The 24,016-nt window shown below is 43.2% G+C and overlaps 1 protein-coding gene across 2 annotated transcripts in view; it reads right to left on the reverse strand.

The window, feature by feature from the left end:
• ALPK3 (alpha kinase 3) overlaps positions 1-24,016 on the reverse strand; it is a 1,816,810-nt gene that overhangs the window by 287,344 nt on the left and 1,505,450 nt on the right. For both annotated transcript variants that reach the window (XM_044057338.1, XM_044057337.1), the window contains one exon: positions 22,059-22,339. In XM_044057338.1, the coding sequence (XP_043913273.1) occupies positions 22,059-22,339 (281 nt within the window). The remainder of the gene's footprint in view (positions 1-22,058; positions 22,340-24,016) is intronic.

Genomic DNA, 24,016 nt, shown 5'->3' on the forward strand with positions numbered 1-24,016 from the left:
ATCTAGAAAGGGTTACTTTGGAAACTGGAAGGCCTTTCTTCCCTTCAGCATAAGATAGGAAGAGCTGGTCAGATTTCCTAATTTGCTTGGTTCTATCCAGGTAGTAACGGAGTTGGCAATGAACATCCAAGAAATGCAACTTTTGTTCCGATCTGTCAGAGTAATTAGGGAAGAACACTGGGAGATCGATAGTCTGGTTTAGATTTGCCTCAGAAGATATCTTGGGTATAAAGGAGGGGTTAGTTCTGAGGGACACTCTATCTTTATGGAAAACCAGATAAGGAAGATGAATGCAAAGGGCGTGAAGTTCTGAGACTCTCCTCGCAGAGGTTATGGCCACTAGAAACAAAGTTTTCCATGAGAGTAGCTTCAAGGAACAGGAAGCCGCAGGTTCAAAGAGAGGGAGAATCAAGGAGGTTAAAACTAGATTCAAATCCTACTGTGGTGGGGGATGTCTAACCGGGGGTTAAGTAAAAAGATACCTTTAAGGAATGCTTTGCAAAGTTTATAAGACATATTGGAGGAGTCTGACAAGCCAACATGAAAATTTGAAATGGCCGCTAACTGGTCACTGATAGTGGAGGAAGAAGAACCCGAATGAAAGAGTTCGGCCAAAAAATCTAAGACCGATTGGATAGGAGCCACAAAAGGGTCTATGTTCCTAGATTTTGCCCAGAAGGAAAAACGTTTCCATTTGTTGGCATAAATCCTCCTGGTAGAAGATTTGTGAGAAGCTAAAATGATGTCACGTACCGAATGAGAGATAAAGGGAAGCCTGGCTAAGGTTGGAAGTGGAGCAACCAAGCTGTGAGGTTGAGAGAGGGAAGAGATTGGTGCAGCTTCCCGACTGGTGGATCAAGAGATCTGGAACTGGGTCCAGATGCCAGGGCTGCTCCAAGAGGTAACGATGCAGGAACGGAAACCATATTTGTTGAGGCCAGTACGGAGCAATGAGGCTCAATGTGGATCTCAAGGCGGTAGCTTTCTGAATCAACTGAGTGATTAATGGAAAGGGGGGAAAGGTGTACAGGAGACCCCGGGGCCAATCGTGGACTAGAGCGTCTCTGGGGGGGTGGCCGGGAAGAGGGAAGAGAGTGAAAATTTTGTGGCATTTGCTGTTTTGGGGTGTAGCGAAAAGATCGCAGCAAGGCTGACCCCATTTTCTAAAAATTTTTTCCACTACTGACTGCTTGAGAGACCACTCGTGTGGCATGAGAATGGCTCTGCTCAGCCTGTCCGCTATGACGTTGGACTTCCCGGGGATATGCGTTGCTATCAGAAACTGTTGACAGGAGATCGCCCACTGCCAAAGTCTGAGTGCTTCTCGACATAAGGGATAGGACTTGGTTCCGCCCTGCTTGTTGATGTACCACACTACGGACATATTGTCCGTCTGAAATGCAATCGTCCCGATGGGAAGAGAGTTTTGAAGGGCTTGCAATGCTAAAAGAACTGCTCTCATCTCTAGGACATTGATGTGCAGGTGGCACTTGAAAGGTTGCCAAGTGCCCTGGACCATCCTGCCCTGAAAATGCCCCCCCACCTGATCAGGGAGGCATCCGTTGTCACTGTAGCAACCGGGGGGGCGAGAACGAAGGGTCTGCCCTGAGTCACTTGAAGGGAGACCATCCACCAAGACAGGTGTCTCTTGCATAACTGGGTTATCAAAATGTAGTGTGACATCGGGAGCTGTTGGAAGGACCACTGAGAGAAGAGCATCCATTGTCACATGTGGAAGCGAGCTAAGGGAAGTAACGTAATGGCAGCCGCCATGAGACCTAGAGTCTTCAGTACAAACTTGCCCTGAATTTTGTTGTTCTGAAGCAGGATATGAACATGTTCGCGAATATCTGAGATTCTTTGAGCCGTCAGTTTTGCAGAGAGTTCGACTGTGTCTAACATGGCGCCTATGAAGGTAATAGACTGACAAGGTGACAAGGCAGACTTTTCGAAGTTTATGGAGATACCTAGCTCTTCACAAATCTGAATGGTGTAATCTCTGGATTGAATAAGTTGACGCCTGGTGGTGGCGGTAAGGAGCCAGTCGTCTAGATATGGAAACACCTGGAATCCTTGACACCTCAGATGAGCCGTAACCACTGCCATGCATTTGGTGAACACTCGGGGGCTGTAGTGAGACGAAAGGGCAGGGCCCTGAACTGGTAGTGACTGGCTCCCAGCCGGAAGCGGAGAAACCTCCTGGAGCGCCTGTGCATCTTGATGTGGTAGTACACATCCTGAAGGTCTATAGAGCACATCCAATGGTCCTGACCCAAAAAGGGTAGAATGGACTGTAGCGTGACCATCCGGAACTTCGTTCTTTGAACAGACTTGTTCAGTCTGCTGAGATCCAAAATTGGTCTCCAGTCCCCTGTCTTTTTTGGTACTAAAAAGAACTTGGAGTAGATTCCGGATCCTTGCTGGTCTGCTGGGACTGGCTGGATAGCCCTTTGTCTTAGCAGTTTTGAGATTTCTAATACTGCTTGTTCCCTTAGACCGGGTGGAACATCTGGAAGGGGCCTGTTTGGCTGTTTTGGGGTGTGGACAAAGGGAATTTTGTAACCCTCGGATATGATCGACCGTACTCAAGTATCTTCGGTAAGGGAAAGCCAGGCTTTTGGGTACAGTGGTAATCTTCCCCCGACTGCCTCCAAAGGTGGACAGTCGGGCAGCTTCTCAGGGATGCTGGAAGGGTTGGCCAGAGACAGCTTCTCTGCTACCCTGATTCTGCGAACCCCCTCTGCCCCTGGAGTGGCGTCTATTGTTGTCCCCCCCCCGCCTCTAGAGGGTAACTCACCTCGTGCGTCCGGCGTGACTCCCTGTGGTTTGCGGAACCACATTTTTCCACCCTTCTGTCCTTTGGGGTATGGTCTGGATGGGGTGGAAAAACAGACTCCCACGGCAGAGAGAGTCTTGCCGTCTTGTTCGCATCTGGTCAAAGTATCCTTCACCTGAGATCCAAACAACGCCTTAAAGGGGTCAGCAAAGTTACAAAGCTGCATCCAGGCATGATGTCTTAAGGCCACACCTGTGCCTGCAGCCCTACTCGCCCCATCGGCCGCATAAGAAATAAGCCGCATGGAGGAGTTAACAATTGAGTTTAGGGTTGCCAGCTGGGAGTTGATTTTGTCCTGAGACCCCGCAGCTGTTGGATCCTGTAGAGTGTCACCCATTTCTTTGAGCAAGTCTCTTTGAAGACGAGTGAAATGACATAAGTAATTTAGCGACCGCATGGTAAAGGTCGCTGAAGAAAACATCCGCTTGCCATACCTATCCATGGTCCTAGATTCCTTATTAGGAGGATGGATAGGTACCGAAGGATCAGCCAGTTCCTTTTTAGTGGCTGCTGCCACCACCATGGCATCAACAGGGACACCCTTGGTCAAAAACTGTTTATCATCAGGGGCTGTGATAAATTTTGAAGGCCTCCGTGGGGTAGGTTCTATCGAGTCAGGGGCCGTCCATGCCTTCTTGGCCACAACTTCCATAAGGGGGTCAAAGGGCAGAGACACCCAGGAGGTGGAAGGGTGAGAACCAAACGCCTCTAGGTAGACCGACTCGTCCTCGGAAGGATTGAGGGTAGACCAGTTCCCCCTCTGCTTGAGGATCTCAAGGATGTCAGAGAAGGAGACATCCTCAGAGGGGGATTTTGGGGACCCTTCCGACTCATCCAAGTTGGTATCAGATGTGACGGACTCAGGGGAGTCCAGATGCTTCCTCTTACATTTCCTCTTCCGAGGGGACTCCCCTGATGGATCAGGGGAGGCCTCAGAAGAGGAGGATGCTCCCAATGGGGGCCCCTGAGGTGTAGGATCTCTGCAGTCAGGGTGGAGAGGATGGGTAGAGACTGTAGCAGGCACTATAGTGGGAGGAGCTGAGAGAGCCGACCGAGGAACAGGCACAGGGGCCAGGACACTCCTCATGACCTCAAAAGCACCCCTATCAGGCAGAGAAGAAGGTCCCCACTCTGAAGAGATAAGGACCCCTCCCGGCACCGACAGGGATGGCTCTGAGGCTGATGTCGGAGCCGAACTCACCTGCGCCGAGGCTCCGAGAGGGAGAATGGGGTCGGACAAGGGTCCGATGCCACTCGCCCCCTCTGAACCGACGAGGGAGTCACGGCATCCGGATCCCTCCAAGGATGGCACCATAGAAGAAATTGGAGCCGACGACGGAGCCAAAATGGGTGGTATCAGCTCCGATGTGTCGACGGTCCCGGCTCCCACAAACTCCGGCTCCGAACTCAGGGGAAGAGTCAGAGGAGGAATCGATGATGGAATGGGGATAGCCACTGTCTGTTGAGAAGGGCTATAAAGCATGTGGGCCAGTGCCTGTGACTTAAGTAGTCTGCTAACCACCCTCTCGAGGTCATGGTCCGAAAGCCTGGAAGACCGAGAGGAATGGGACTGGTGATTACGCTCCGAAAGCAAAGGAGATCTCGGAGCCGAATGGACCGACTCCAAAGAGGGGGACCTGGAGCGCTTACGAGTCAAAGTCGGTTCTGACAAAACTATCGGAGCCGACTGGGTTTTTGAAGCATCGGCTCCAGCTGGAGCCGATGCCGAAGCAGAAGTAGCACCACTGGTCAGAGGCTCTAAACTCGGAGCCGACGATTTAGTGGGCTTAGAAGGCTTGCCCAATGAGGCCTTGGCCGGGGAGCCTTCAGGCTTCAATAAGCCTCTCAAAATCAATTTGTTTCTGTGTTCCTGCAGGACTCTTGGACTGAATGCATGGCAGACGGAACAAGAGTCCTGCAGGTGCAGAGGGCCTAGGCAATACACGCAAGAAGTGTGACCGTCTGTCAGAGACATTTTCTGACAGTACGAGTCACACTTCTTGAAGCCTGAGACCTTGAACTCCTTAGACATAATGGTGGAACACACCCAAACACACACACAGACACACCACAGTAAAGAAAAAAATCTAGTCCAGTCACTCAACACACCAAAGACTAAGACTAAAACTAAAAACTAACTTAACAAATTACCCAAAAACTAACTTGGCCCTAAGGCCTAGTTATATAAGGGGAAGGAAGGGCCGAGGGGATAGAAAAATAGACCCAAAAGGGGACTATACAAAGTGGGTTGCTCTAAGAGGGTGAAAAGGGGAGATAACTAACACTAACCCTGAAAATAAAAGGGAAAAACCTTACCCGAAAAGCTGTTTTTTGAAAATTTACCAGAGAGCCGGCAAAAACGCAACCTCACAGCTAAGTGGCAAATGAGATCTGGGTAGTTAGCGCCTAGCATTGTGGGATACAGGATTACCTCGAGCCGGTAAAAATAGCTCTCGAGCATTGGTATAAGCCGAGTCGGAGCCGAGGATCAGCTCCGAACCCATCCAGCAAGAATGAAGGTGAGATTGACAACTTAACATCTGAACTTTAACAGTGGAGTGACTATATTCAGCTTGAAAAAGATCCACAAGGAAATCAAGAACAGCATACAAACGTACTGAGAAGGCATTCAGACCTTTAGAAGATGCCCATAATGCAAACTTTTTCCACTTATTAACACAGACTTTGTGAGTAGATGTCTTCTTGGAAGAGGAGAAAATGTGCACTACTCTATCTGAAAGCTTGGAATTTCTCACCCATTAAGGGAATTGGAGAAAGCGTGTGGTTAGTTTGACAATCTGGATTTTGGGCTGGTCCAAGCCTGCTAGGTGAGAAATCAGATCCATAATGGGATCCAGCACCCAGGCAGGGTACTACAAAAGAGGCCACAGAAAGGGGAATCACATTTGATTAGGCCACAAAGGAGCAATGAGGATCACAGTCTCTCTGCAATGAGCTGTTTTATGGAAAACTTTATTATTAGAAGAGTGGGAGGATAAGCATATGGAGACCCAGGGGCCAAGCATACAGGAGAGTGTCCCTGGATGACTGTCCCTGTGGAGGAACTTAGATGTAATAACTGTTGCACTTGGTGCTGAATGGGGAAGCAAACAGATCATAATACAGAGTGCTCCAATGCAGGAAGATCTGAGCCACTACCCTCTGATTTAGAGATCACTTATGAGGAAGAAGGATGTTCCTGACCATACTGTTTGTAAAATTTTAAAGTTTCCTGGGTTATGCATTGCTACCAGAAACTGTTGAGATGAAATCACTCATCACCAAACTCTCATGGCTTCCCAACGAGGTTAGGACCACGTTCCCCCATTTGTTCACATACCAAACCACCAGCACATAGTCTTTCTGCATTTAAATCACACCCTTGGGGAGGAAGTCCTGAAAATCCTGCAACGCAAGGAGATTTACTCTCTTATCTCCAAGACAGTGATGTAAAGAATGGCCTCATGCACAGAGCATGTCTCTAGGATTGTCTTCCCTTCTAAATGCCCCCCTCACCTGAGAAGGGAGGCATACGTCATGACTGTGTCCTGTGATGGAGGAAGAACAAATGGTGTCCTCGCTGACACTATGAGGGAATCTGACCACCACTTCACTGATTTGACTTCACCAGACTCCAGTCAAAATGATGGGAAAATCCAAGGTGGGTTACATAGGACCTCTGAGTTGCTAATGTCCACTCCAGTATCCTCATATAGTACCGCATCTGGGGGATTAAGCAAATCGCTGCAGTCCTGTGACCTAGAAGCCTCAGAACCAGGGAAGCAGGAAACTTCCTTTGAGACAATACAATACTGGCCTGAACATGAAGGGCAGTCACTCTGTGAGCTGGACATTTTGCAATCTGAGAGATTGGGATTAAATGAGAGCCTATGAACTCCAGCATCTAAACTGGCTGAAGGCTGGGTGTTGAATAGTTCACAGTGATTCCTAAGGAGAGACACAACTGGAGTAAGGAATCCATGGCCCTGGTTAAAGATGCTCTTGTGGAGGTGGTGAGAAGTCAATCATCCAGGTAAAGAAAGACCTGGAAAACCTGCCACTTAACAGGCTGCCACGACTGCCATGTACTTGACAAACATGGGGGGGGGGGGTGAGACAAAAGGGAATTGCTCTGAATGGGTAATGATTGGCTCCCAACCCAAAGCACAGAAATCTTCTTGACCGCTTTACTATCTTTATATGATGGTAGGCATCGTTAAGATAGACTGAGCACATCCAGTCATCCTTCCTCAAAAGAGGCAGATTGGACTGCACCATGACCATTTGGAACTTGGTCTACTTTACAAAATGATTCAACTTGCTTAGATTCAAAATTGATCTGAGGTCCTTGTTCTTCTTTGGAACCAAAAATAACATAGAATAGACCTAGGATACTTGCTGGTTGGGTAAGAAATCTTGGATGACTTAATTTGTTAGCAGCTTTTGAATCTCAGTAGCTGCGTTCTTACTCTCATGGGGTAACACATTCAGAAGGTGTTTGGCATTTTCTTTTGTCAGAAATAAAAATGGACTCATGAAGCCACTGGATATGACTCTCAACACCCATGCATTTGAGGTGTTGGCCTCCCAAGCTTCCAAGTGTAGAGCCAAGTGACCCTGAACTGCTTCCTGAGCAGAACAACTAGGCAACCTTTCTGGAATGCTGAAAGGGCCTCCTAAAAAATACTTCATGGAAGCACTGGTTCTGTGAACCACCCCTGCTGCATGGGTGGCATCAATTCTGGTTACACATCCCACAGCATTACAGGAACCCCCTGCACGAGCATCCTGAAAAGACTGCTGTGCTTTCCTAAACAAGAAATTCTTGTTTTCCTTCTGGTATCTAGAGAAGGTCATGGCGGGTGGAGGGGGGTGACAAAATGTACTGCTAAGGCATACAGTGTCTTTCTGTTTTGCTCACTCCTGGTAAATGTGTCTTTAATCCTAGGCTCAAAAAGTGATGAGCCATCAAAAGGACCATTAATAAAGGAAACCTTAAAAACAGACTGCAAAGTTGCTCAACCTCATCCAAGCATGACGGTGCATGGCAATGCTGGTACCAGCAGCTTAGGACATGCCATTAGTCATGTTGGAAAGCAGGAGCACTGGTACATTAGAAACAGACTGTGGTGTGAACAACTGCATTTCTAGGGTCTTCTGAAACTCTGGAACCTGCTGTGTCTTAAACAGTCTTGACACTTCAGACATGATATCCCAATAAAGCCTTGTCAAATGAGCCAGGTAATTTAATGCTTTCAGCACAAAGGTGGCTGATGTGTAGGAGCACTTCCCAAACTGGTCCAATGCCCTGGATTCTATGCTGCTACCATCATGGCATTAACAACAGGATCCTTACTCCAGTGTTACTGATCCTTGGGGGGGGGGGCAAGATTTTGTTGGGCTTTTTAGATATAGGCTCCATCATACTGGGCTCCCTTCCAAGCTCTCTGAGACACTAAGTCAATAAGTCCATCCAGATGGGGAAACGCCCAGGACATGGATGGGACACTCCAAAAGCCTCCAAAAACAAACTCTTCTGGAGATGGGGCTTCAGCTATCCAGCCCATTACGCTGGTGAAGCAGCTCCATGACAGCACCAACAGAGGCACCTTTGAGGGGTGATTTTTGGGAACGCTCCTTCCTTGAGGTCAGTACCCTTGGTGAGTGATTCATCCATGGTTTATCCATGTTTCCTCTTACATCACCTCTTGCCATGACTCTCCTGCATGGGGGGGGGGGGTCCGCAGAAGAGACAGGGGCTCTGAATTCAGGCTGGTCTGAAGGCATATTGGAGCAGGCTGTCCTGGAGCAAGCTGGTGCGAGTCCACTCACAGACAAAGAACAGAGAGGGGCACTAATCACTCCACCTCCAGACCAGAAAAAATCTTTTCTACCATGATGAAGGTAGAGACTGAAGCTGCCTGAAATCCACACACACCCCTGGTATTCAAAGACTCTGAGGAAATACTGGACTCCTATGCCTATCCCATTTGCCCCATGCTGAGATCTGAGCCAAACTATAGAAAGCTGATGGGTGCTCATAGGGAGAGTCAAGTTCAAGATTCAAAGTGTTGACCCAACCTGGAAACCCTGACCTCAAGTAGTCGACTCTGATACCTGCTCAGCTCAGAGACACCAGACTCAAAAAGGTCAAAGTAGGGGTGGGAGCTGGAATCAGTCAGGCTGTTGGACTCAACCCTGATCATGGTATGGCAATTGTCTCCAGAAGCCCTGCAGCCACATAATCTGAGGGAGGAAACAAGGTAGTCAGAGCAGAAGCCTTGGGTCAAGGACTTGGGATCAGGCCTAATTGAATCTGAGCCTGAAAGAAGGACTGCATCAGCTGCTTCCAATCAGTGGGTCTAATACTCCCAACCATTTGAACCGACAGAGATGAAGAAGCTACTGAGGAGGGTTTAGAGACCTGCCTACCAGTGAAAGTCTCAGGGGACTGGGCTTGAACTGGAAAAAATTCCATCTGAGGCAGAGAAGGGAGTGACTCTGGGGATAACTCTCTTGGAGTAGATGGCAAAAAAGGGGAGTGAACCCTGCCTGAGAAAGCCTCTTTTGACAGGAAGGGACTAGGGAGGCAAAGCATCAGGGAATGAACATCTTCTCTGAAGGATAACTGACCTGAGCAGTTGCGTCCAGTGCCGGCACTGATGGAGTTGGAGGAGCCGAAGATCTATGGATCTTCAAATTCAGCTGGTTAGAAGCAAGGGAAACCATTCATTTGAGATCCCCATTAGAAAGTTTGGGGTCCTTAGCACCTTCTCCCCAACTGTTATCAGTCTTATCTGACTTGCTAGCCAGACTGCAGTAGGAAGAAGCATCTCCTGTGGACAGAAGACCCTTGAGGACTAACTTAGCCCTATGGTCCCCAATAGTCCTGGATATGAAGCTGTCACAAATGGAGCAATCAGTCTCCAAATGATCAGCCAGGAAGCCTGTGAAGGGAGCTTGTGGTTCACGCACACACTTTTTAAATCATTTATCCAATGTAATACACCAACAAACACACTACGAAAAAAAAAAAAATACTGCAAATCTAACTTTTTTAAACACACACACAAGGAAACAAAAACAAATGGTTGGGAAGAGCCAACAGTCAAACAAGAGAAACAGTCAAATTCTAAACAAATTATTTAAACGATTGGATGTACTTTAAGGATGTATAAAAAGGGTGTGTTTTTCTGTAGTTGTGTTATTTCCTGAAGGTGGTTACACCGAGGCACTAGAATAAATATTTGTGTTTTACTACGTGGTTTCCTGAAGTTATACATTGTGAGCAGAATTGCTGGTACGTTTGGACAACAGTTGTTGAAACTTGTGGAGAGAGAAGGAGGGAATAGGAGTGTGGTTGTATAAATTATTTAAACGAGCCTAATTTAAATACTACCTACCTACCTAAAAACACTACGTATCTACAATAACAATAAGCTAGGGTAGCGAAACAGTTGGTACAAAGACAAAAAAAAATGCATGAAAATAATACACCAAGAGGTGCTTGAGATCTACCTGCTATCTGGATGACAGCAAATAAGATTTGAAGTAACTGTGCAGAGAACAAGGTGCTAAGGGTAGAGGAGGCAGTGCTTAGAGCCTGAAGTCTTTGGAAATGGACGGTCTTGGATCTGAGTAAGAACCAATAACCCCACAAGTAAAACCTGGACAGAAAAGACAATATTGAATCTAATAATATATTTCTATTTACATCAGAAAAGTGAAAGTATTTAGGTGAAACATAGTGACAGATGAGTTGTGCAAGGTGAATAATTTTCTAACTATGACTAAAAAATTATGATTTAAAGAATGCTCAATATCACCCATTGACTCAGTATCTGGCGATTGTGCCTATTTTGCCAGGGGCACCTGCAATGTGCTAAGAGGAGGTGATTCTGGCCGTACCAAAAGTAACTATGGTCAGAGAAGTAAGATAAGGCAGGGAGATGAGAATGGCTATCCCAGGTAAAAGCTATTAGAAGGTCCAATCAGCACTGCAGAAGAAGTGTCCCCAAGTCAGTGGGCACTTAGGTGACTGAGTGCAAGTGCAGTGTTGAAAGTCATTTAACATCTCAGATGCTGAAATGATTTGCTTTGATTATGTGTACTTGTGTTAGGTACTGTAGCAAGAAGTTTACTTGCCATCACCTATGGAAGATGTTTATTGTTTTTTTTTTTTTTTTTTTGGTCCTTAAATTTGGGTGAAGTACGTGCCTACTGGGAGATTTCCTTAGATGCCAGCTGACCAAGCAACAGCTCTGACTATGCTACATTTTTTGATATCTATGGTAAGATTATTACTAATATGCCAGGTGTTTATCTGGTCCAAGCCTCGCTGCAGATTTTCAGTGTCAAACGAAGATTTCATGGTGGTGCCACATTTGCAATTGTCAGCAAACTTAGTTAGCTATAGACCATCAGTGCTTGGTTTAAGTTTAGAAAATTAGATAACAGAGTGCAACACCTAGGACATAATCTTTTGGGACACCAGTAATGACATTTCTCTGACCTGAAGAGGTGCTACCCACCCTTAAAACATGCTTTTTTTAGTGTGCCACTTTGCATCTACCAAACTGCATTTGGGTTCTGAGCTGTGAAAATTTTTATAATACGTGTGTGTGTGTGTGTGTGTGTGTGTGTGTGTGTGTGTGTGTGTGTGTGTGTGTGTGTGTGTATGTGTAATAATATCAAAGATCCTGGCAAGGTAAAGATAAGCAGTACAGACAGTCACACCTTCACTGAGGGCTTCACTGATAGAAGAACAAAATCAGACATATTAAGTAAACATGACTCACTCTCTTACAAATCACTTGTTTTGTGTTCATGGTCTACAGATCACCCATATCATTTATTAATTCAGCATTTATGTGCTCCATTGTTTTAAAGATGATGTTTTTGCAGCTAAATAGCCTACGATTACAAAGGCCTGCAGTATGGCCACCCATGTGTAATGGTACCACTACTGGGCATTACCAATACTTCATGGACATATTTAGAAGAAAGATTCATGTTGAAAAGGTTTGGAGGGGGTTGAGCTAGGTGGTACTTTGCAAATAATAAGACACCAGGTACAGTATCAGGTCTCACAGAACTGGTGTTTTTGTCTTCTGAAATAACTGATAATACCCGACACAGTAATATTAGGAGTACCTGAATGGGGGAAATGGGGAGAGTATTGGGGTGGATGAGGGTTCTAAAATTAAAACTAGATGTGTCTGTGACAACATCTGCTACAGACTTGGGGTCAGAATGGGTTGCTTCATTACAACTAAGTTTGGCACAAGGCTGAATATTACTTCTTAGTTTTCTGATGTAAGTGAAGAAGGCTTTATGATTGCCTTTATTATTGGTGATGACCTTGAGTTCATAGCTGGCCTCACACTTCCTAACTGTACAAGTAAAAAACAAAGATTATTGACCAAGGAAAAAGATGGCCAGAAAAAGAAGCATAGCAGCTAAATGCTGATGCTAAGGGTATGCTGGAAATCAGTTAAACAGGAACAGTCATGTAGTTTATCATACCCAAAAAATTTTTTTTTTTTTGCCACAGTTTGCCCCTGATGCCTGCTCTTCATCAGCCTCCTGCTGGCCAATCTGCCCATTCATTCCCTTTCATCAGGGTGAAGTTACTGGGAGAGGTCATCACTGAGGAGGCATCAGGGATGTTTGTGCATTTTTTTTCCTTATGCCATTCCTCCCAGTGCTCATTCAGGTATGCTGAGGATGGTGGGGCACGCACTAGGCTGATGGCACTGGGTGGTCTCTAAAATCTGCAAGGGATGTACATCAGCAAGCAACCCTGCCCAGCAACCCTGAGCATGGGAGATAGTTCTCCCAGTCTTCACTAGAGAAACCTGATCTCCTTGGCTACTCCCTGACCATGCACAACCTTCCTCCCCCGACAGAGAAGCAAGCTGGTCACACCCCTTCACTCCTCTCTCTCTCTTTCTCTACCTGGCTCCCACACTGTCTGGGACACTAATCAAATCCCACTCAATAGTCTTAAAAACATCAGGTTACTGTGATAAATAGGTTTACTTTAATTTATTTATTGTACTACCTGATAACTGGTAAATGAACTGGTCAGTTGATCTTTACAGCCAAGATCCAAGTTCAATGGAACAAAGCTTACAGACAGATGACGTATAAGGTAAGTAGATAGATGGCTAATACTAAAGTACAAAAGAGTTCACAAATTGCATAGCTACACTTAAACTGCATAGATACCAGAAAAAGCATAAGAAAACAGATTGCTCTTAGTTCAGCAGATATAAATAGCAAATGAGACATACTCATACACACAAGAAGTAGGTATTAATACAGATGGAGATTATATCTTAGCAACTGTTTTGAAAACATTTGCCGGTAACATCCTAAACATGTATGCTGTGATTTAGAAAGGCTTACTGCAAGGTCTTAATATGGCAGTTTTAAGACTTTATGATTCTTAGACTGCTCTAGCCATGAGGTTTTCCTCTGGTGGGGGTGCTTAGTGTGGAAGGTGATCTGATGCTAAATAGCTATGTACTCTTGCCCAGAATTCGTACAACCAAGTGATTCAGAGACTGCCACAGCAATGTAAAATTTCACTGTTGGAGGAAAAAGTGACCGTTGTTAAAATATGGCATAACTCAAAAATTCCTATGGGATTACTTTTGGTGCAATTAAGTTCAAAGAATACATGGGGGTGGGGTATGTGTGCATGTGTGTGTTTGTACAGGCATGAATGAAGTTTTGTGTGCACGTGTATGTGTGGTATCTGGCTGGGTGATTGGACTGAAGGCATCACACATGGAATCAAGTGCATGGATGTGTATGTATATATATATATATATATATATATATATATATATATATATATATATATAAATGTGTGTGTATGCGCGCGTGTGTGTGTATGTGTGCGAATTTATGTTGAGTTTTATTAGCAGGGAATTGTTTCTTGATGAGTGTGTGTGTGTGTGTGTGTGTGTGTGTGTGTGTGTGTGTGTGTGTGTGTGTGTGTGTGTGTGCATGCATGTGTGTGTGTGTGTGTGTGTGTGTGTGTGTGTGTGTGTGTGTGTGTGTGTGTGTGTGTTGGGGAGTGCTTTTGCTGACATGATGCATGGGTCACTAGGGGAAACAATACTGTCATTGGGTCTGACAGTACTAGTGGAGGTTAGTGTGTGATTCAGAGATATCCTATTGAGTTAATAATGAAGTCTTTCTCATTATGACCATATGAGTCTCTGAATCACATTTTTTCACTGTAATGGTAACGGACAGACTTCTAGTGGGCAACTACAAAGAGTGGCTAGCCTTTTTTAATCCAAGGGATAGTGTTTAGATTTTATTTTATTTTTATTTATTTATTTAACATTTGTTTACCAGGAAAGTCTGACTGGACACAGATCCTTTTTCAGCGGAGGCCCAGGGAGAAAAGCTCCATGAGTAACAGTAAATTTTAATGCACAAATTACAATAAGCAATAAACTATAAAGAAAAAAAAATGTAGTATACTTATATCAGTGTAGACTTAGAAAAAAAAGCAAGCACTCAGTTAAAATGATAACACTCAAAATATTTTCCTGTTCTCTGTCTCTACTAGTCTGTTTGAGAGATCAATGTAAACTAGAGAGCATTTTACTTGTGGTCTAATAGTCTGAAGTGAGAATTACCCTTGAGGATAAAAGTCATACTGTGGCTGAGCATATATGAGTTCCTGGAGCTCAGGGCATTTTCTAGATTATGAGAGATAAATGTTGTAATGCAGAATAAACCAATATGGATTTTAAAGTAGCTGCCAGTTGTACTCTCCAGTTACACTGGGGGATATGGCAGTTACTGACACTGATGAGCTGAAAGAAGAACTTTGCCTCCCTGGCAATCTCCATGTCTGCTATTCTGGTACACCTGCTAGGCTAAGTTTACAAGTGTGGATAGAAAAATGGAGTTCTCTTTCAGCCAAGACTCAGTATATCCAATCTGTTGGTAACATACCACATATATGGAAAAGCAGATTTATTCCAAATGCTCTATGCATTTACTATAGCTATACAAAAATCCTCCTGCCTGTGAGATACTCCAGTGGATATCAGCATATCATTAGATAAGGTTGCACTGTCCCCACCAATGACCAAACTGTCACTGCCATTCATTCCCACCCTACTTTACTCGTTCTTTCAGTGCCTGTACTGCTAGTCAACTTCAAGTTCGCTAAACTACTATTTATCCCTTGAGGCATCACAGACTTGGCCTAGTGTACTACATGGTATTTAAAAGCAGGATGCCTTAGTGAAAGTTAAGGCAAGTCAGTGCACACTTTTACTAAGGGTTAATTAAGCAGGATCAGAATAGTTAGCAAAAAACAACACAATCATGTACAGAATAATCTATAGCTAACTAGATTCCAGCTAGGTTACTATTAGCATTTAAAGATACGTCTCTGTTATTCTGGATAACAAGTCCAAGGTTTCACCAACAAGTACTGAGTAGTAGTTACATAGAACAGCTCTCAAAAGCAAATATGTATAATTTGGTTAGAACATACAAAAAGGGAATATTCTAGAAAACATTTATTGAATATTTTGGATAATTTCTCTATTTTCATTTACAAAGGATTGATGCCAGCTTCTATCTTTCCCTCCAGCTAAATGTCATTCATCTTCAAATCTGCATGTACCAATCATAGACTCAGCACTGACAAAAGTTTTGTCATTGCAGCATTAATTGTTAAGTTATGTACTTACCATAATTATGCATCTGTGTCCTCCATTTTTCTTCTTCCTCAATGTATGGGTTTGGGTCAGATCTTTGGATCTGACTTTTTTGAAGTATAGGATCCAACTCTCGAGCTCTTCCCTTTTCCAGTAATGCTCCTGATCACTGCTTTTACCTCAGATCAGGTTTGCTGCCTCTAAGTTATGCTTGAAAAATGTAACATAACCATAATACTGACAGAAAAAAGATGTAACAGAACAGAACAGCAGATCAAACAGAACAAAGGTTCCTAACAACTCCATTAGGTCATTCCAAAGACAAGAAAGGGGGAAAGGGGGAGAGAAGTTGAGGAAGAATGAAAATGGACAACACAGATGTATAGTTATGGTAAGTACATAACTTAAAAATCTGATGTTGTCATTTTCATTCATTCCTCTACATATGGGACAGAGTCCCCTGCTACAGTAACCTTTGGTGGCCCTCATGGAAGGATGCTCTGGAGTACTACAAAGCCAAATGTAGTTCTGTTCCTGGAGATGATGTCTAATTTATAATGAGCCACAAAGGTATGATCTTTAGACCAAGTGGCAGCTGCACAAATATCATAAGTAGAAGCTCTGGACCAAAAATCAGATAATGTAGTCATAGAGCTAGTTGAATGAGTTTTTGGTTGTCTGGGGAAGGTCAATCCTGTTAAGGAGTACACAAGAGAAATACAATTACTTATCCATTTGGCTATTGAAGTTTTGAAAACAGGCTTACCCCCATTTGTTTTTTCCAAAGAAAATGAATAATTGCAGTCTTCCTAATTTCTTTTGTTCTATGAAGATATAAATGAAGTTGCCTATGTACATCTAATGAATGAAGCATGGATTCTCCTTTATTCTTAAATTTAGGGAAAATACTGGCGAACTGATGACTTGATTGATGTTTGCTTCTGATGTAACTTTGGGTAAGAAGGATGGATTTCTATGTAAGGCAACTCCTTATGGAAGATCAAGTAAGGCAGTTTTGAAGAGAGTGCTTGGATTTCAGAGACTTGCCTTGCCAAAGTTATGGCTATAAGAAATACTGTTTTCCAAGAAAGAAAGTTAAGGTCCACATTTGGGGAGAGTTCAAAGGGTGACTGTATCAGACTCTATAAAGCTAAAGTAAGATCCCAAGAAAGAATAGGGCCCTTAATCGATGGGAACAGCAAAAATGTACCCTTAAGAAATGCCTTACAAAGCTTAGATTATTTTAAAGGGATAGCATTATTTCTGACATGAAAATCTGAAATGGCAGCCAGTTGAACTTTAATAGTGAAGAAACTGGCCCAACCTCAAAAAGGAAATTTTAAAAATTCCAAAACAGCAGGGATTGGAGCAGAGAAAGGGTCCACACCTTGCTGCTAAGCCCATAAAGAGAATCTTCTCCATTTTCTTTTGTAAATCTTTCTTGGAGAAGGTTTCTGAGATGAAAACAAAATTATATGAACAGGAGAAGAAAGCCTATAATATCTAGTCATCATTGGAATTGGAGAAACCACGTAGTCAATTTGAGTCCTAGTATGTCAGGATGAGTCAGACCTAATGGGCGTGATCTGGATTGGGGTCCAATGTTCATGGAGGGCATATCAGATGAAACCACAGGAATGGAAACCAAATCAAGCTCTTCAAACTGAAAACTTTCTGAAGAAACTTGTGAATTAGGGGTAGGGGAGGATAAGCATAAAGAAAACCAGAGGGCCAAATGTGGACTAGAGCATCTCTTGATGATTGTCCCTGAGGGGGGAATTAGGGCAAAAAACATGTTGCACTTGCTGTTGAGGGGAGAGGTGAATAGGTCACAGTATGGTTGACTCCATTGCTGGAAGATCATGTTTGCCACGGCAAGATCATGTTTGCCACTGACTGATTGAGAGAACACTAATGAGCCATCAAAACAGTTCTGATGAGCCTGCCTGCTAGTACATTTAACTTCCCCGGAATGTGTGCCACTTTACCAAAATGGTTAGATGAGATTGCCCATTGCCAAACTCTCATAATTTCTCGGCAAAGAGGGCATAATTTGGTTCCCCCCATTTGCTGATGTACCAAACCACTGAATTATTGTCAATTTGAATAGCAATAGTGCTCAGAGGGAGATAGTTCTAGACGGCCTGCAATGCTAATTGAAGCACTCTCATCTCCAGCACATTTACTTGCAATTTGGTCCCTAATTGGGTCCACATGCCTTAAACAGTACATCCCAAGTTATAACCCCCAAACTTTGAGGTGCACATGGTCAGCGTGGTGATGGGAACAGGAAGAATAAAGGGGCAACCTTGACAAATCTTGTTGGATTGTATCCACCATACTAATGAGTCCTTGGATACCCTGGACAGTTTTATTGGAAAATGTAAAGGTTGGTGTAGAATGGACCACTACAATTGTGAAGTCCACTAAAGGATCCTCATGTGAAAATGAGCAGTTTGTATTAAAGTGATTGCAACAGCCTTCGAGCCCAGAGCTCTTAAGATCAATTTGGCTGGAGGAAAAGGATGACACAGAACCTGATCGACATGTAACCTTAAAGTAAGAATTCTGATCTGTTGTAAGAACACTTGAAGATTCACTGTGTCTAGGTGAGTCCCTATAAACTCCAAGACTTGTACTAGTTGAAGTTTTGATTTTTCAAGATTTACGGTGATACCTAGAGAGTGAGCCAGCTGAAGAAGATAATCTCTGGCTGTTATCAACAGATGCCTGGTTGATACAGTTGAAGCCAGTCATCAAAATAAGGAAATACCTTGAATCTATGCAGTCTTAGATGAGCTGCAACGACAGCCATACATTTGGTGAGCACCCTAGGGCTGTGGTGAGGAAAAGGGCAGGGCTCTGAATTGATAGTGACTGGCTCCCAGCCAGAAGTGAGGGAATCTTTGTGATAGTCTGTTCAGAGCTATACAGCACATCCAGTCGCCTTTCTGGAGCAACGGCAGAATGGATTGCACCTTGACCATCTGGAATTTGGAGTTCTTTATGAATTTGTTTAGATAACTGAGATCCAGAATAGGTCTCAAGTCACCTGTTTTCATTGGCACTAAAAATAACCTTGAGAAAAAAAAAAACGGATCCTCTTTGGTTTGGTGGGACCACTTGGATAACTCTTGTCTAGCAGCTTTTGAATTTCCAGTGCTGCTTGTTCTCATTGATTGGGTGGAACACTGGGGAGAATTTTTTCTTATCCAAAGTGGGATTTTGTAAAAATGGAATAAAATAACCTCTGGATATGATTCTTTGCACCCATGTGTCTTCTGTGATGGCTGCCCAGGCTTCTGGGTGCAAAGATGAGCACCCCCCCCAACTGTCGTCAGAGAAGAACAGTCAGGCAGCCTTTCAGGAATGCTGAAAGGGTCTGCCTGAGAAAGAATTTTGAGACCCTTGATTTTTCAGACCCCCCCCCACCACCACCACCACCACCACCACATGCATTATTGTAATTGTTTCCTTCTCTGCCTCTGGGATAAAAATCTCCTTTTGAATCTTGAAAAGACCCTTAAATTTTCCGAAACCACAATTTCATACCATTACACTGATTTCTTGAGAAAGATCTCTGACGGGTAGAAAAACAGACTCCTATGGCATATAGGGTCTTTCCATCAAGTTCACTATGGGAAGGTGTCTCTAATGGTAGGCCCAGAAAGAAAGGATCCATCAAAAGGAGCATTGATGAATGATGCTTTAAAGGGCTCCTCAAAGTCACACAAGCACATCCAGGCATGCCTCCTAATGGATATGCTTGTACCTGTGGCCAGTGAGGAACCTTCAGCCATGTGAGAGATTAACCTGATGGACACAATTTGATATTGATTGTAGGGTGGCCAGTCATGAAGGCTTTTACTTCCTCTGCTGACATGGATCTGGGGTAGAGTTAGAGAGTTCCTTTACTATGCCCCTCTGTAACCTGGTAAAATGTGCCAGGTAATTCAGCGATTGTATGGAAAAGGTTGCTGATGCATATACTTGCTTTCCATATCTGTCCAAAGCCCTAGACTCTCTGTTAGGGGGATGGACAGAGGAGCTTTGTTCATCTAGTTCCTTTTTTGTGCCTGCCACAACAACCATGGCATCTATGGAAATCCCCTTGCAATATTGTTGCCTATCTGGTGGTGCACTGAGGATCTTGTCCGGCCATTTGGGGATGGACTCTACAGAGTCTGGCTCCTTCCATGCCCGGCAGGAGACAAGGTTGATAATCTCATCCACAGGGGGAAAGGGTAACCCAATATGTAGACAGGCCAGACCTGAAAGCTTCTGGCAAAACTGATTCATCCTGAGAAGGGTTCTGGAAAGACCATCCACCTTTTTAATGCAGGATTTCTAAAATATCTCCAAATGAGATGTCATCTGGTGGGGATCTAGGGGGCCTTTCATCAAAATCAGTGTCTTCTGTCAATGATTCCTAAGGGAATCTAAGTGCCTCCTTTTGCACAGTTTCTTCTGAAGAACCTCTTCAGTGGGATACTCTGGAGAAGTGTCAGAAGAAAGGGGAAGTCCTTGTGCTGGGACTGTCTGGAAGCTCTCACAGATTGTCTGTCCCTGTTGAATAAGAGGATGAGACTTAGCAGTTAAATCTGGAGGAGGATTGGGAATAGGATCCGAAGAGGTGATAGCAAAGCATCTCCTGGGTGAGAGAAAACCCTTTCCACTACCTAGAAAGCAGAAGGCCAAGGAGAAGTAGAAATCAGCCTCCCAGAGCTGAGGTTCTCAGATCAGCTAATGCTCCACTTCCCCTGGATTCTTCCCCCAAGGAGGGAATCAGGCCCGAGCTGTCCAATGCTGAGGCAGTGAGGGGAAGTGACAGGTCTGAAACCCTCAAAGTCAAAGTCAACCCCCAGACCTGACACCGACACTTCAGCTCTGAGACTTGATCTGTTCCGAAATGCTTGGAACCAAACAGATCAGGAAAAGAGCTGGAATAGCGGAAGGTAACATCCTCAAATCTGACTCGCTGACTCTCAGAATTTTTGGATCCAACATCTCCGAAACCATAGGTCAGATTGGATAAGAAGTCACAAAAGGTTGTGCTGAAGGTTGCAGACTCATGGATCAGATGGGCGACAGAGCATGAAGGACCCCACCTGGATTTGCGTTCCAAGGAATTTTCTCATCATCCTATCAACATCATATTCAGAAAGACTCCAGGAAGACCTGATGGAGAAGGATGCTGATGGAAGATGAGAAGACTTTTTGGAGTCTCCTGTAGAAAAGGAGACCTCAATCATGGAGACATCGGCTCCAGAGAGAAGCACAAAGACCAGATCAGAGGAGATCTGACTAGGTGTATGATCAGATCTGACACCTTTTTGGCCTTACGAACAACAGGATCTTAGAAGGATGGATCTGAAACCTTTTTTATTTTAAATAGTGGCTCTGAACTTGGAGTGGAAGAAGGAGATTGGAGAAGGGAATATATCCTTGATTTCCTGGTCTTCAAACTCTTCTGACTTTTCAAAGGGGTTTGAGCCCTTGAAGTAGAAGGAAGAGCAGAAGCAGAAGCAGGCAATATATCTTTCAAAATAAGCTTGTTACACCTACCACTCACTGCCCTGGCATTAAAACACTCACAAATCTTACAAGAAATCTGAAGGTAAGCAGGGTCCAAACAATACAGGCACTTCCTGTGGGCATCAATCCTGGGTATCTTATACCCACAGGAAGTGCATTTCTTGAAGCTGGTAAGTTTGTCTGCCATAACAGACAACTATACCACTAATAGAAATGCAATCTAGAGAGTTTTTTTTTTAAAGGGAAAGGAAGAAGAAAATACCAGCAATGGTATAAAAGTTACCTCAGGAGAGGTAAAAGAAGAGAAAGACTACCAGCAATGGTAGGAGAGAGTCTACACTAGTAGTAGAAAGGGTCTAAACTAATAGTAACTAACTCAGAAGGGTAAGGAGAGGATAGCAATAAAGAAAAAAGCAATTAAACAAAAAAACAGAACACACACAATTTACTAATCACTGCCTAGAGCTCAAGAGTGTGAAATTTCAACCAATCGCTAGAGCGGCAACTGAGATCTGAGTTAAAACAGTAGTCAGGGGCATTATGGGTAAAGGGAGGAGCTTGAGAGTCAGATCCTAGACTAGAAAAAAGTGGCCGAGTTGGATCCGAACCCATACATTGAGGAACAAATGAAAATGGCAACATCAGATCAGATATTAAAGGAGAAAATTCAACACAAACTTAATGACATTCTGTTTTGTGTATATTATTTAACTTTGTATATCTATTGGGTTATGGTAATTTAAAAGTGTAACATGTTACATTTTAGAGGCATGGCATACCTTGGGTCATTATTGAAAGTTTTTATTTTAGATAAGCCACTTAAACAGGAGCCAAATAAATAAAACGAAATTCTGTTAATCATACTTATTATTAATATTACTTGTACAATTAAAACTTCTATTTTTAACACTTGCAGCACTAGGCTGTATTACTATCAGCCTCAGTACTGTTCTTAACAACTTTATGTGATGTGAATAGCTGCTTTTTACCTGCATTGTGATTTCATGGTTCCTTTCAGTTAGAGTTGGGCTGTTCTCACTGGTCACTTCATAAGGAACAGGGTTACGGACCTTAATTATGCAAGTAGTGCCTGATTCAAAGACTGGATCCAAGCCATATATTACTTTTACTCGCCATCCTTTCTGTCGATGGCCTTTTCCAATATTTGCTTCTTCTATAGTAATTCGTCCAAAATAGTTCTCACCCCAGTATCCAGAATCTGACAGCCCTTTTGTGAAATGCATAGGCGTCATTTCTATCTCTTCACCAACTATAAAAAAGAGAAAAGAATAGTGAAATGCATCAAAGAATATTTACATGAAAAATAAAAGAATTCTCAGATGACTTTATGCAAGAATGCTAAAAAAGGGGAAAAACTCAGATAAAAAATAAACAAATAAAAACACAATGCTGGGACTGCTGCTCATTCCCTGCCAACACCCGCTTCTCCTTACAAGAACAATCCTTTACTTGCTCCTGTTAGGTATAAGAAAATTACACAATGAACAGATAAACATTTGTACAAAGATTTAAAGCTACATCATTGATAATGTATTAACAAAGAGATAATTTGGGATAAACGGAGGAAACTTTGTTTAACTAATGATGAAAAAAAGCTGATGAGATAAGAAATGCCAAAACAATGCATATCACCAATATTTGAGGAATCACTGCATTCAGACTTTAGGTAGGAAGGGTACTTTTATATGAACTGCCTTTACCACCCATTTGTTAATTCCTATGATTACTTCTTATTTTGTGGGATACAATTCTGAAGCAAGTTAACCAGTTTAAATTATTTAACTGCAAATGCATACGTCATCTAATATACTTTCCATTATGTGATATCTATAGTTATGCTATGTCTATAAAATTCTGCTCCATGGCCATATTCTTTGGGGCAGCTACTTCATCAAATCATTTGCTTTGGAGTTTTGTTCTTTAATTTAAGTGCATTTTCCCTCTGCGGGTACCATTAGGTAAGAAGCACTGAATGGTTCCTACGTGGGAGAGCATTCATTTACATCAACCTCATAATCTCTCAGAAGAGGAATACACGTGCACTCAACTGCTGCCTTTACTTTCTTTTTGCAGGAAATAAAAAATACTGTGCTACCAAGTAATATTTCACTCAAGATGAACACTTTTAAATTATTATTATTTTTTTTTTTTGCAGAGAATACGTTTAGCTACTCAGTTACAAACTCACTACAACTAAGAGCAGATATTACTGAACACTGCCTGCTGTCTCTCCTTGTTAAAATGTTTAAGGTGGTTTGGACACAATTTAGAATAATGTCAGGACTCTTTCTCAAGTTCTGATGACATCTGATTAAAAAAAGAGCTGTTTACACTAAAGACAAAAAAAACAAAACAAAACAAAAAAAAAAACTCTGGACACAAATTTTAACAGAGCTCACAAAGGAGGTAAGAAATCAATCCATTCATAACCCCTTTTTCCCATTTTTGCACATGGGTCAGGATGTCACTTCAACAGTGACAATCTTATTCATTTTAAATCCATCCATCCATCCAATCCCTTTTTCACATTTTTGCACAAGGGTTTGGGCTTCAACAGTGACAATCATCTAGAGCCAAGGTTTACACCACTGGGTAATGACAATGACTACAGTTATCAGGGACTGGTGTTTGTGTGTGTGTGTGTGTGTGTGTGTGTGTGTGTGTGTGTGTGTGTGTGTGTGTGTGTATGTGTGTGTGAGAGCATCCTTGCTTTTGGACGTGCAGCTATTTTAGTCAAGCAAAACGCACACACATGCAAATCCATGTACCCATTTATTGTTTGTTACTTTTGGTTTCTGACTGGGGAGGGGTGAAGTGATAACAGGTCACCTAAGGTCAAATTTCAATTTCAGTTTTCTTCAGTACAGCTGCATAGAACAGTGCTTATCAGGTACATTTTTTTGACTGTTTGGCATTATTTTAATAA

Source organism: Protopterus annectens, chromosome 15.part0 (assembly GCF_019279795.1).
Source record: "Protopterus annectens isolate FY-2018-M chromosome 15.part0, PAN1.0, whole genome shotgun sequence".
Lineage (NCBI taxonomy): Eukaryota > Metazoa > Chordata > Ceratodontiformes > Protopteridae > Protopterus > Protopterus annectens.